Raw genomic sequence first — 14,532 nt, 5'->3', positions numbered from 1 at the left:
GCAGGAAAGTGTTTACACATTTAAAAACCTTGTTCAGGATTTTTGAATCACAATTTATTTTAGCACAAGTTAGGTCTTTCTAAACACTTACGCTGACGCCGACTGCGATGGTTTCAAAGATCCGGGGTCTGTCGAACCTTGGTATGATTTGGGCGATGACGGAAGTGAGGAGTCGGTGATTTCCTCAATGTCGGAGTGGGAGAGGTTGGGTTTTGACGACTTCTTTTTGCCGAAAGCTTGCTTGAATGAGCTTCGCAACTGGAAAGGAAAAAGTCAAGCTGAAGGACCTCCTTCGTTAGCGGGTAGTAAAGCACAGCTTATCTGGAACTGGCAACACCTCAGCATGAGAGGGGGTTATTAAGGCAATCCAGAATCACAAAAATCTGGGTAACCTTGTTTAACACTGCAGCACCTCAGAGTAAGATCTTAACGGATGCGAGCCTTGCATAGAGGCAATGTCAATTTAAAAATGTAATAGTCTGAAATTTGAAAACGTGCTCATTTTTTTTTTTAAAGCATCATTTTGCAGCTGGTTATTTGCAAAGACAAAACAGATAACTACACGGGGTGAACAACACCGTTTGAAGCACAGGATTTCTTTTGTATATTCATTCACGGGGGATGTGGGCGTCGCTGGCAAGGCCTGGCATTTATTGCCCATCCCTAGTTGCCCTCGAGAAGGCGGTGGTGAGCCGCCATCTTGAGCCGCTGCAGGATTACTATGAAGTACTGTAGTTTTAAAGGAATAGCGGAAATGCTAAATCAGAGAGGTTGTTAGTTCCGCTGATTGAGTCTTCCCCACCGGTAGCAGGCACACGTTGCGTAACGTCAGCACACAGTCCATTCCGAGTTAGAGGCGGAGAGAAAGGTTGTCCCACAGAAGTTGCGGTTAGTGCAAAGAGAAGATGACCTTGTTAGCAGCGTTTAATGTTTCAACCACAGAACGTCGTTTTATGTTAGTGCACTATACATAGCACCGCCTATTCTTAAATACGAACACAGTCATAGCAAGCGTGGGAAAATAGTCGTTGACTTTAGGCGTAAGCCAATTAAGTGCCGACCAAGTAATTTTACGTGGCTTCCTGCCACTTGGAAGGACTGGAAGGATACGTTGATAGAGTGAGATGAGGAAAGGTGGGAGGAGGCTCACGTGGAGCATAAACACCGGCACGGACCATTGGGGAGGCCAAACGCAGATTGGGTGACCGCTTTGCGGAACACCTCCGTTCAGTCCGTAAGGGTGACCCCGAGCTTCCGGTCGCCTGTCATTTCAATTCACCGCCCCATTCCCACTCAGACCTCACCGTCCTCGGGCTCTTGCATTGTTCCACGGAAGCTCAGCGTAAGTTCGAGGAACAGCACCGCATCTTCCGATAAGGCACTTTACAGCCTTCCGGACTCAATATCGAGTTCAACAATTTCAGATCATAACCTCGGCCCCTATTATATTTTTATATTTTTTATCCACACTTTTGCTTTGTGACTTTTCCTTGTTTCTCTCTCTCCCACACGGCAGCTGTCTCTCACTCTGCCAGCGCATTTCACACTTCATCTGGAGCCATTGTTTGTTTCTTTACCTGTCCTATTACCATCTCGTCTCACCTTGAATATCTCTTAATGTCTCTTCTTTCATCCCCTCCCCCATTTCCCAGCCCCCAAACTGCCTTTTAATCCGTTTCATTTCCTGTGTTTTTTTCTCAGTTCTGAAGAAGGGTTTTGACCCGAAACGTTGACTCTATTTCTCTCTCCACGGATGTTGCCTGGCCTGCTGAGTTTTTCCAGCGTCTTCTGTTGTTATTTTGAACCAGCTGGGCTGAATGGCCTGTTTCCGTGCTGAACATTCGATGTCATTCGGTGGAAACGGACCCATTGCAAAAAAAAGGGCTTCACAAAGGAGTCGGCCAGTACAGAGTCGGCCAGGAGGATGAGAAAGAAAGGGAGCGGGCTTTCTGATCACGTCCTCCCGTCGGGGAGCCTCACCCGGTGGGAGGGTGCGTCGGACAGCCTGCTAATCGCCCGCGACCGGCGGCTGAATTTCCAACACGCGGACCCTGCTCGCGCGGCTTTGCGGTAGGAGCACAAAGTTGGAAAATCATCCCCGGGTTGGGGGGAGGGGGGTGGAGGATCAAATCCACCGCTTCCGCCGCCTTGCACAAATACGCCGTGCTTCGCAGTTGGAACAACTCAGCATATCGTCGTTTATATCGGTTAATCGGGAAGCAATAAAGGAAGGTTATTACCGATTCACCGGAACTGACAGGTTTTTTTTTTAACGCCCACTCCTCCCGTCCCCACCTCCCTTCTGCTTTTAGCAATTGAATTTAATGAGATTGCACTTCTCAAAAAAACTGCGCAGCCCAACCATTTTGTTTGAGCGGGTCATAATTAACGCAGAAAGATTTGCTCCCAGAGGGGTGAATGCTCCTCGATCGCACAGTCCTGTGGAGGAATGCTGGTCACGACATCATCAGCTCTCAGACCCTGATTTTAAACAAAATGGTTTCCTTTAAAAAAAGCAAAAAATACTTTGCTGGACAGCAAGCTCATCAGGAAGCAGTACCAGCGATTCAGCGGGTTACAACCTGTTGCATCAACGCCACAGCTAAAGATTCAAGCGCTAGCTTACTTTGAACTTACCGAAAGGTACGTGCAAGAACAACTCCTAAATGGACTAGCTCTAATGATGTCCCCTTGTTCTTGATTTCCCCCACCAGAGGAAATAGTTTCTCTGTACCTGCCCTGTAAGAGGGAGGGTTTTAAATTTTTGAGGCATTGGAACCAGTTTTGTGGTAGGTGTGACCTATACAAAAGGGACGGTCTACACCTGTGCAGAGATGGAACTGATGTTCTCGGGGTAATTTTTGATAAAGCAGTTCGGGAGCATTTAAACTAGTATGGCAGGGGGCTAGAAACCTATGTAGTGAAATAGAGGAAAGTGAAAGGCAGACAGAAATAAATGGTAAAAGGGTGAGGAACAAAAAACAAAGGGCCAAACTAATTCATAAAAAATGTGAGCATAAAAAAAGCCTGAGGGTTTTATACCTTAATGCGAGAAGCATCAGGAACAAGGTAGATGAATTAGCTGTGGAAATAGAGGTTAATAATTATGATCTAATTGGGATTACGGAAACATGGTTGCAGGGTGAGCAGGGCTGGGAGCTTAACATACAGGGGTATTCAGTATTTAGGAAGGATCGACAAAAAAGAAAGGGAGGAGGGGTAGCATTGCTAGTAAAAGAGGGGATAAATGCAATTGAAAGGAAGGATATTAACTCAGTTAATACAGAATCTATATGGGTGGAGCTAAGAAATAGCGAGGGGCGAAAAACATTAATAGGAGTGGTATATAGGCCTCCAAATAGTAAAATAGAGGTTAGGGAGGGCATCACGAGGGAAATTAGAGAAGCGTGCAATAAGAGCACAGCTGTCATCATAGGTGACTTTAACTTACATATAGATTGGACTAGCCTAATCAGTAAAAATAATGAGGAGGAGGAATTCCTTGAGTGTTTAAGGGATGGTTATCTGGATCAATATGTCGAGGAACCAACTCGGGAACAGGCTATATTGGACTGGGTACTGTGCAATGAGAAGGGACTAATCAGTAATCTTGTTGTACGGGGACCCTTGGGTCAGAGCGATCATAACATGATCGATTTCTCACTCGAAATGGAGAGCGAAGAAATTGACTCAGAGACTAAGGTCCTGAATTTAAACAAGGGGAATTATGATGCCATGAGACGGGAACTGAGTAGGTCTGATTGGACAACGTTCCTGAGAGGACTGGAGGTAGATAAACAATGGCAAACATTTAAAGATAGAATGACAAAATTGCAAAAATTGTTTATACCAATCTGGCATAAAAGGAAATCTAAAAAGGTGACTCAACCGTGGATAACAGGGGAAATTAGAGACAGCATAAAATCCAAAGATAGGGCGTATAAAATAGCCAAAAAAAGCGCCAGAGCGGAAGATTGGGAACAGTTTAAGATAGAGCAAAGGAGGGCAAAGGGCATGATCAAGAGGGGCAAAATAGCTTACGAAAACAAGCTGGCGGAAAATATAAAAACTAACTCCAAAAGCTTTTATAAATATATCAAAAGGAAAAGACTGGTGAAAACCAAAGTTGGTCCATTGCAGTCAGATACGGGGGAATATATAATGGGAAATAAGGAAATGGCAGATCAACTAAATGCATACTTTGGGTCAGTCTTTACGAAGGAAGACACAAAAAACCTCCCTGGGATATCGGGAAAAATAGGGACATTGGCAAAGGAGGAACTGACGCAAATCAATATCTCTAAGGATATGGTGTTAAGGAAGCTAAAGGGATTGAAGGTGGACAAATCCCCAGGGCCTGATAACATGCATCCTAGGGTACTGAAGGAGGTGGCCCTAGAGATAGCGGATGCACTAAGGATGATTTTTCAGAATTCATTAGACTCGGGAACAGTGCCGATGGATTGGAGGGTAGCTAACGTTACCCCACTATTCAAAAAGGGGGGTAGGGAAAAAGCAGGTAATTACAGACCTGTAAGCCTTACATCAGTTGTGGGCAAAATGCTGGAGTCCATCATTAAGGATGAAATAGCGGAGCACTTAGCAAATGGGGACAGGATAGGACAGAGTCAACATGGATTTACAAAGGGTAAATCGTGCTTGACTAATCTATTGGAATTTTTTGAGGGAGTAACTGGTAGAATAGATGGGGGAGAGCCAGTAGATGTGGTGTACCTGGACTTCCAAAAGGCCTTCGATAAGGTCCCACATAAAAGATTAGCATGGAAAATTGAGGCTCATGGGATAAAGGGGAAAGTTTTGGCGTGGATAGGGAACTGGCTGTCAGATAGAAAACAGAGAGTTGGAATAAACGGCTCATTTTCTGAATGGCAGGCAGTAACAAGTGGGGTACCACAGGGATCTGTCCTGGGCCCCCAGCTGTTCACAATTTACATTAATGACCTGGATCAGGGAGTCGGATGCAGCATTTCCAAATTTGCAGACGACACTAAACTAGGAGGTGGGGTGGGCTCAGAGGAAGAGACCAGGAAGCTCCAGAGCGATTTGGACAGACTGGGCGATTGGGCGGATAAATGGCAGATGCACTATAATGTGGACAAGTGCGAAGTTATCCACCTTGGGTGCAGGAACGGGAGGGCAAATTATTATTTAAATGGCAATAGATTGGGAGAGGGGGAAGTACAGAGAGACCTGGGTGTTCTTGTACACCAGTCACTGAAGGCGAGCATGCAGGTGCAACAGGCGGTCAAGAAGGCAAACGGTATGCTGGCCTTCATAGCAAAAGGGTTAGAATACAGGAACAGGGATACCTTGCTGCAGCTGTACAGGGCACTGGTGAGACCACACCTCGAGTACTGTGTACAGTTTTGGTCGCCTCATCTGAGGAAGGATGTTCTTGCCATGGAGGGGGTGCAGCGGCGATTCACCAGGCTGATACCAGGAATGGCGGGAATGACCTATGAGGAGAGACTATGTAGTTTAGGGATGTACACACTGGAGTTTAGAAGATTGAGAGGGGACCTCATAGAAGTGTATAAAATTCTGACAGGTCTAGACAGACTGGATGCAGAAGGAATGTTTCCCTTGGCGGGTGAGAACAGAACTAGAGGACATAATTTAAGGATAAGGGCTAAACCATTTAGGACAGAGATGAGGGGGAATTTCTTCACTCAGAGAGTGGTGAACCTGTGGAACTCATTGCCACAGAGGGCAGTGTACGCCAGCTCATTAAATATATTTAAGAGGGAATTAGATATATTTCTACGGGCAAAAGGGGTTAAGGGTTACGGAGAGAAGGCGGGGACGGGATACTGAATTAAAGGATCAGCCATGATCTCATTAAATGGCGGAGCAGGCACGAAGGGCCGAATGGCCTACTCCTGCTCCTATCTTCTATGTATCTATGTATCTATGTATCTATCTTCTCCGCAGATTCATCAGAACCACACTGGGACTCAGAGGGTTAAATTAGGAGGACAGGCTGAGTTTAGAAGATTGAGGGCTGATCTGATCGAGGTGCTTAAAATGTTGAAAAGGATTTGATAGGGTAGGTACGGAGAAACTATTCCCTCTTGTGGGGAATCAAGAATCAGACATGATCTCATTAAATGGCTCGAGGGGCTGAATGGGCTCCTCCTGTTCCTTATGTTGCTAAATGCAACTTAAATCAGGAAGCACTTCTTCGCACAAAGGGTGGTGGAAATGTGGAACGCTCTCCTCCAAAAGGCTGTGGCTGCTGGGGGACAATTGGCGTTTTCAAGACTGAGATACTGTAGATAGATTTTTGTTAGGTAAGGGCATCGAGGGATATGGAGCAAAGGTGGGTGACTGAGGATTTTAGGATTTTGAAAGGAATTGATGGGATAGAGAGAGAGAGAAACTGTTTCCGTTGGTGGGGGAGTCGAGGACAAGGGGACATAACTTTAAAATCAGAGCCAGGCCATTGAGGAGAGAAGTTAGGAAACACTTCTTCACACAAAGGGTGGTAGAAGTGTGGAACTCTCTCCCGCAAAGACCAGTCGATGCTGGGGCTCAATTAAATCTGAGATTGATAGATTTTTGCTAGACAAGGGAGTAAAAGGAGATGGAGCCAAGGCAGGTGGATGAAGCTAAGATACAGATCAGACATGATCTCATTAAATGGCGGCAGAGGCTCGAGGGGCTGACTGGGCTCCTCCTGCTCCTTATGTTGCTAAATGCACCTTCAATCAGACTTGCAGTATATTTAACACAGGCGTTAATTATCAGCTGTAAAGTGCAATGCTGGGGCTCAGTAACAGCTTGCTCGTATCACGACTGCATTTTCCACCAAAACAGGTTGCCGCGGCTCCAGCCAATGAACGATCCTCTACTGTTTGCCAGCCGCACTTCAGCGCGATAGGCTAGAGCGTGAATTGACTTATTCCGTGCTCCAGGTGGGGAGCCACGCTCAATGGGAGCATGCGTCGGCAATCCCGCCCCTACAGCGGTTGTAGCCCTGCCTCCAGACCGCAGACTCTGAGCACAGGACCCCCCGTTCCCCCCCTCCACAGGGACAGCAGGACTGACAAATTCACCCATAGACCTGCAGCGATAGAAGTACAGTCCCCCACCCCCCCGCCCACCCCCCGCTTATAGCGTGCGCGCTCGTGCAATCGCGGTTTGTGTGCTGTACGCGGTGGCCGATATAACGTGTATCGCTGTTACAGTAATCAACAAGAATGTTCCTTCTCAATTTTTAAATGATCATCGTTGTTTTCAAACCCCCCAGGGCCTCGCTCCCTCTCTATCTCTGTAACCTCCTTCAACCCTCCGAGATCTCTGCGTTCCCCCAATTCTGGCCTCTTGCGCATCCACAATATCTATCGCTCCACCATTGGCGGCCGTGCCTTCAGCTGCCGAGGCCCTAAGCTCTGGAATTCCCTCCCTAAACCTCTCCGCTTCTCTACCTCTCTCTCCTCCTTTAAGACGCTCCTTAAAACCTACCTCTTTGACCAGGCTTTTGGTCACCTGCCCTAATATCTCCTTATGTGGCTCGGTGTCAAATTTTGTCTGATAATCGCTCCTATGAAGCGCCTTGGGACGTTTTACTACATTAAGGGCGCTGTATAAATGCGAGTTGTTGCTGTTCTATGTAGCTCCACTCTGACCGCAGCTTTATATAAACTGCAGTCAGTGCTTAATACACCTGTAACCCCACAGCATTTACAGGGGATTAGAAGGCCCGAGCATTAAAGAGGTGCGATTTACTTATTTGTTCTTGCAGTCAGTGCACCTTAATGGGATGTGAACTCGTCAGCAAAGCACTGGAGAGGTACCACCAACACTGCCTCCGCAAGATCCTGCAAATCCATTGGCAGGATAGGCGCACCAACGTCAATGTTCTTGCTCAGGCCAACATCCCCAGCATCGAAGCTTTGACCACGCCCGATCAGCTCCGATGGACGGGTCACATTGTCCACATGCCCGATACGAGACTCCCAAAACAAGCGCTCTACTCAGAGTTCCGACACGGCAAGAGAGCCCCAGGTGGGCAGAGGAAATGCTTCAAGGACACCCTCAAAGCCTCCTTGAAAAAGTGTAACATCCCCACCGACACCTGGGAATCCCTGGCCCAAGACTGCACAAAGTGGAGGAGAAGCATCCAGGAAGGCGCCGAACACCTCGAGTCTCTTTGCCGGGAGCAAGCGGAAGCCAAGCGCAGGCAGTGCAAGGAGCGCACATCAACCCAAGCACCCCACCCACCCGCCCCTTCAACCACCATCTGCCCCACCTGTGACAGAGACTGTAGGTCCAGCATTGGACTCATCGGTCACCTGAGAACTCATTTTTAATGTGGAAGCAAGTCATCCTCGGTTCTGAGGGACTGCCTAAGAAGAAGAATCACAGCTGTTTCTGTCCGAAATAAACAGAGCAATTAACACGCTGCTTTGAAACTGACGTTAATGCAAATGGTTATTGCTTTTTGGCTGATCTAAGCGATGACACGTTTTATAAAGGTGGATGTTTTAAGTGGTGGGGACCGTAACGGGAGCGCGTGCAGCAAAAGGAGCAGAGCCGGGCCCACGTCCGAGCCGATCGACCAAACCTCCCGGCTCAAGGCAGCCAGCGGGAAGCAGACTGGGGGATCAGGGAACCGTCAGTAGAGGAGGCAACGCAGAGCAGGGAAAGCCATTCTTCCACCGAGTTAAGCGTCCACCGTCGTGACGTGGGCAACCCATGCTGGAGTACAATGTCATTTAACCATTACATGCTCGGTCACAGTACGCAGCATATTCACCTTACTTCCTTTACTGTTCACCTTGTGGTTGTAATGAAAAAAGGGAGCAGTTAAAAGTCAGAAGATTAAAAAAGAAAAAATTCTTAAAAACTTAAAAAAAGAGACAGATTACCAACCGCAGTATCAGGTCTGCGGCATTTCTAGGTTTTAATATTTACAAACTGTCAGGGAATGAGGATTACTGCACAATTTTAGCATTAAAGAGGAAAGTTACGTATGCATCTTACTGCCTTGAAGCAATTTCTCCAAGTACTTAGCTGCAAAGCCTCTAGAGTATTACAGTACAGAGGGAGGCCATTCAGCTCACCGTGTCTGTTTCAGTGCTAGCCTATCAACTGGGGCTATCCGTTCCAATCCCATTTCCTCGCCAGTTCCCTTATCTGTGTTATATGTCCCTCCCTGGTCTTGCTGCTCCCTATCCCCTACCTCTACCACCTCCTGCAGCCCCACATCCAAGCCTGTGGTCTACGATCCTCCAACTCTGTTCCCGCCCCCACCCCCCCCCCCCCCCCCGCCACACCCCGTGTATCCCATCTTCCTGACATTCCTTGCTTGGAAGCAGATTTTCCAGCTGGCCAGAATTCCCTCTCCCATGACCTGACCTTTAAAAGCCTTCTCCGGGTCCCGCCTTTTCAAACCCTGTTTTCGGCCAACTCTCTCTTACTCCACCACCCCCCCCCCCCACCCACCCCCCGCTCCGTCTGTTCTCTCCCCTGTGAAGCTACTTGGGACATTTCAAAGAAAGACCATGCATTTATATAGCGCCTTTCACAACCTCAGGACGTCCCAAAGCGATTTACAGCCAATGAAGTACTTTCGAAGTGTGGTTACTGTTATAGTGTAGGGAAACACAACAATTTGCACACAGCAAGATCCCGCAAACAGCACGGAGATCACTGACAAGATGACCTATATTAGTGGAGTTGGTTGAAGGGTAAATATTGGACAGGGCACCTGGTAACTTTTTAAGTAGTGGCCGCGGAATATTTTACATCCGTGCGAGCGGGCAGACGGGGCCTCGCTTCAACGTCCCATCCGAAAGACGGCACATCTCTGACTGTGCAGCGCTCCCTCAGCACTGCACTGGGAGGGTCAGCCTGGGTTATATATACGCAAGTCTCCGGAGCGGGACTTGAACCCACGACCTTCTGACTTATCGGCGAGAGTGCCGCCCACTGAGCCCCGGCCGACGCCTACATCATGTTAATGGAAATGGAAGTTCTTAAAAATCTTTCAATTAGGCACTCTACAGCCCGCTGGACTCAACATAGAGTTCAATAATTTCAGATCATAACCTCGGCCCCTATCACATATATATATTTTCTTCTTTTTTTTAACTACAATTTTTGTTTGACCCCCTTTTTTTTCCTTCCCTCCCTTCAGCGGTCCTTCATTCTGCCAGCGCAATTCACACCCCATCTAGAGCCAGCCTTTGTTCCTTAACCTGTCCCATTACCACCTCCTCTCGCCTTGAATATCTCTCAATGTCTCTTAATCTCTCCTGCTTTCTATCCAATCACTGACCTTCCCTTTTGTTCTTTCATCCCCTCCCCCTTTTCCCAGCCCCTAAACTTGCTTTCCATTTCCTGCTTTTTTTCCAGTTCTGACGAAAGGTCTTCGACCTGAAACATTAACTGTTTCTCTCTCCACGGATGTTGCCTGGCCTGCTGAGTGTTTCCAGCATTTTCTGTTGTTATTTCGGATTTCCAGCATCCGCAGTATTTTGCTATCGTAAATGGAAGTTGTTTTTTGTTGACCAGCAACATTAAAAAAAACAGACACATTTGCCCCTTCCCCTCTGGGAAGTGTGTTTTGAAGCCCTGGGGTAGTCTTGGTGGAATGATGTTCTCCATCTGTCATTGATACTGTAGTTCCAATGTGGTAGGGAATTATTGTTACGAGATGGGAAATGAAGACCGCACACGCAGCAGGACTTCTGCACACCTGTCACTGCAGCTTGGCTATAATGTGTGCATGGACCATCGGAAGCAAGCATGCACAATCGTAGTGATTACAAGAGTTCATTCAGCCCATCACATCCATGCCAGAGCCAACTCTCCCATTGCAGGAATCTACTCCAAGCCCATTCCCTGCTCTTTCTCCACATCTTTCTATGTTTTTTCCATTTAGAATACAATGCCCTTGTAAGCAATGCCATAATCTGCCTCAAAAGCCACTTGTGGTAAAGCATTGCATGTTCTAATAACCAGCTACGTGAAGAAAAGCTTCTAACCACACACCCCCCACCTTTGTTCTCCTACTGATAATCTTCAGGCCATGCCCCCTTGTTACCCATTCACCAGCCAGCCAAAGCAATCTTGCATAATTTTGAAAACCTCTTTTATATCCCCATTTAGCCTTCTCTGTCCCAGTGAATAAGCCTAAAGATTTGCAACCGTTTCTTCATAACTATAACCTGACTTCTATTACCATACTAATAAATTTCATACCCTTTCCGTGGCTTTCATATCAATGAGATAACAAAGTGCGCAGAAAAACAATGCAACTGGGCTCTAATCAAAGTCTTCATCAAAGGCCAGTCAGCCTAACATTGGTGGTGGGGAAGTTATTGGAAACCATTATCAGGGACAAAATAAACTTTCATTTGGAAAGGCATGGGTTAATCAAGGAGAGCCAGCGTGGGTTTGTTAAAGGTAAATCGTGTCTGACTAACTTGCATGAATTCTTTTCTGAGGTAACAGAGAAGGTTGATCCAGGTAGTGCAGTAGATGTTGTATCTAAGGACTTTCGGAAGGCATTTGACAAAGTGCCACACAGGAGGCTGGTTAAGAAGATGAGTTGTCGGGATCGGGAACGCTCGACCTGAGAAGGTGGTGGAAGCTGATTCCATCAATAATTTTAAAAGAGAGTTGGACGGTTCTGGAGGATGAGGAACTCAGGGTTACGGACAAAAAGGTTACTTTTGTAGTTAATGCTAGAATGTATAAAACCCAGAATCCCAAAGGCTATTTTTATGGCCTTTTCTACTGGGTGTAGAGGGCACGATTTCAAAATTTACAGATGACACAAAACCTGGAAGTATAGTGAACAGTGAGGAGGATAGTGATAGACTTCAAGAAGACATAGGCAGGCTGCTGAAATGGGCGGACACGTGGCAGATGAAATTTAATGCAGGAAAGTGCAAAGTGATACATTTTGGTAGGAAGAACGAGGAGAGGCAATATAAACTAAAGGGTACAATCCTAAAGGGGGTGCAGGAACAGAGAGTCCTGGGGGTATATGTGCTCAAATCGTTGAAGGTGGTAGGGCAGGTTGAGAAAGCGGTTAAAAATCATATGGGATCCTGGGCTTTATAAATAGAGGCATAGAGTCCAAAAGCAAGGAAGTTATGATGAACCTTTATAAAACACTGGTTCGGCCTCAACTGGAGTATTGTGTCCAATTCTGGGCACCGCACTTTATGAAGGAAGTGAAGGCCTTAGAGAGGGGGCAGAAAAGATTTACGAGAGTGATTCCAGGGATGAGGGACTGCAGTTACGTGGATAGACTGGAGAAGCTGGGATTGTTCTCCTTAGAACAGAGAAGATTGAAAGGAGGTTTGATCGAGGTGTTCAAAATCATGAGGGGTCTGGACAGAGTAGATAGAGAGAAACTGTTCCCATTGGCGGAAGGGCCGAGAACCAGAGGACACAGATTTAAGGTGATTGGCAGAAGAACCAAAGGCGACATGAGGAAAAACTTTTTTACGCAGCGAGTGGTTAGGATCTGGAATGTACTGCCTGAAAGGGTGGTGGAGGCAGACTCAATCATGGCTTTCAAAAGGGACTTGGATAAGTACCTGAAGGAAAGAAATTTGCAGGGCTACGGGGAAAGGGCGGAGAGTGGACTAGCTGAAGTGATCTTGCAGAGAGCCGGCACGGGCTCGACGGGCCGAATGGCCTCCTACTGTGTTGTTATGATTCTATGATTCAATTTTGAAATTTGATTCAATGATTCAATCCAGAAATACCAAACTTCTAGACAGCCGTGAACGCAAATGTTGTCGCAAGTGGAGCGTACAATTTATTTGCAACGTTAATCTGCATTGCATCTGTTTTTGCAGACACAAATTAATTAGCTTTTTCTATTTGTTTTTTGGGATGCGGGCGAGGCTGGCAAGGCCGGCATTGATTGACCATCCCTAGAGAAGGTGGCGGGCTTTCTTCATCATAGCAGTTGTTTTTTTATGACTGGGTGGCTTGCTAAACCGCTTCAGAAAGCGTCGAGAATCAACCACGCAGTGTGAGCCCGCAGCCACCTGTACGTCAGTCTAGGGTACGGGTGGGACTGGTTCCCTTTGCTGAAGGACATTAGTGAACCAGTCGACAATCGGGCAACTTTCATGATCATTTTTTCTGGTGCCAAGGTCAAAACTTACGGGATTTATTGAATTCAATTCGACAATTTTCCATGGCTGGATTTAAAGCCATGACCTTTTGAGTTACTAATCCATTGGTGAACCAGTAATGTTCCCTACATTGAAACAGTGGCTACACTTCAAAAAGTACTTTACTGGCTGTTATGCGCTTTGGGACGTCCTGAGGTCGTGAAATGCGCTATAGAAGTCCAAGACCTTCTTTTACTATAACCACTAGGCTACTGGGACATATCCATTGATCAGGGTCACGTTTACTAATAATGGTTTATGGTTGCAAGCTTGTCCATAGGAGTGAGCAAGCATTCCGCAATACTAGGATTCTTCTGGCACGTCAGAACTCAGTGAGGATCCTCAATACATAGGCAGCTGACTACAGCCAACCTTGGTTTATTTTTGGTGCAGTCTTGAAAGGGTTAATGAACTCCTATCTGAAGGAAATTGAACAGAAAGCATTCAAAGAAAGCAGCTTTACTCAATCTTCGACAATCTCGTAACCATTTGTCTTCTCCAACAAATGGACACGTTGCTTTTTTTTAATTAAAATCAGATTTTGAACATATATATATTGGAAAACTCTTCAAACACACTTACTCCCAAGCTCTTTTCTACCAATTTGTACTAAAAATAATCAAACCTACCCAACTCTGCTTCTTCTTCTTTTTCTTCGACTCGATATCATTTGCACTCCCAATACTTGAATGGCTGGTCGCACTGTTGATGCTTGAAACGCTGTCCGATGAGTGTTGTCTTCGAATCCGCATGTCTACCAAGACAGAAAGTTCACATTCTGAACACGGCAAAGGGCTTCTTTTGTTGGCAAACCGAGGGCGAAGGGCAAAGGCCAGTGGTGGAGGTCATCACCATGGCTCGAACGAATAAAAGAGATGAGATGAATCAGCAAGTATTTTAATACGCGACGTCAAGCTCCGGTCTTAAAGGCCTGACTGTTAGGAGGAAGGAAAGGCTGAGGGAGGTGAGGATTTACAAGGGGTTGGTGGCCCTAGACAAAAAAATAAGGAATAGGAAGATATGTGATGAGTTTTCATTTCAACACAGCTTGATAGGAGGAAAAGTGTGCATGATGACATATTTTTACCTTAGCAGAAACTAGAGAGGATAATTCAAAGGAATGTTAAACATTATAGTATTGATTTGGGGTTTTATCAATAGGGGCCTAGGGTGGAAGAGTAACGAAGTAATGGCGAATTTATACAATACATTAGTTAGGCCGTAGTTTGAGTGCTTTGTACTGTTTTAGGTACCTCATTATAGAAAGAATCTCAAAGCCATAGAGAGCATCCAACACAGATTGACCAGATTGCTGATGGCAGGGTGGGAAACTATCGCAATGAGGAGAGGCTTGAGATACTGGGAC

General features: G+C 46.3%; 1 protein-coding gene across 1 annotated transcript in view; it reads right to left on the bottom strand.

Moving 5' to 3' along the window:
• nav3 (neuron navigator 3) overlaps positions 1-14,532 on the bottom strand; it is a 483,558-nt gene that overhangs the window by 37,522 nt on the left and 431,504 nt on the right. Inside the window, exons 26-28 of the mRNA XM_086009556.1 lie at positions 13,796-13,920; positions 8,780-8,800; positions 92-258 (exon numbers count right to left, since the gene is read on the bottom strand). Of these exons, the coding sequence (XP_085865682.1) occupies positions 92-258; positions 8,780-8,800; positions 13,796-13,920 (313 nt within the window). The remainder of the gene's footprint in view (positions 1-91; positions 259-8,779; positions 8,801-13,795; positions 13,921-14,532) is intronic.

Source organism: Somniosus microcephalus, chromosome 16 (genome assembly GCF_052327205.1).
Source record: "Somniosus microcephalus isolate GS21.2 chromosome 16, FLI_Smic_1.0, whole genome shotgun sequence".
In the NCBI taxonomy this organism is placed as follows: domain Eukaryota; kingdom Metazoa; phylum Chordata; class Chondrichthyes; order Squaliformes; family Somniosidae; genus Somniosus; species Somniosus microcephalus.
Note: the sequence above shows the minus strand (reverse complement) of the source record. Positions and strands in the feature narration are given on the sequence as shown.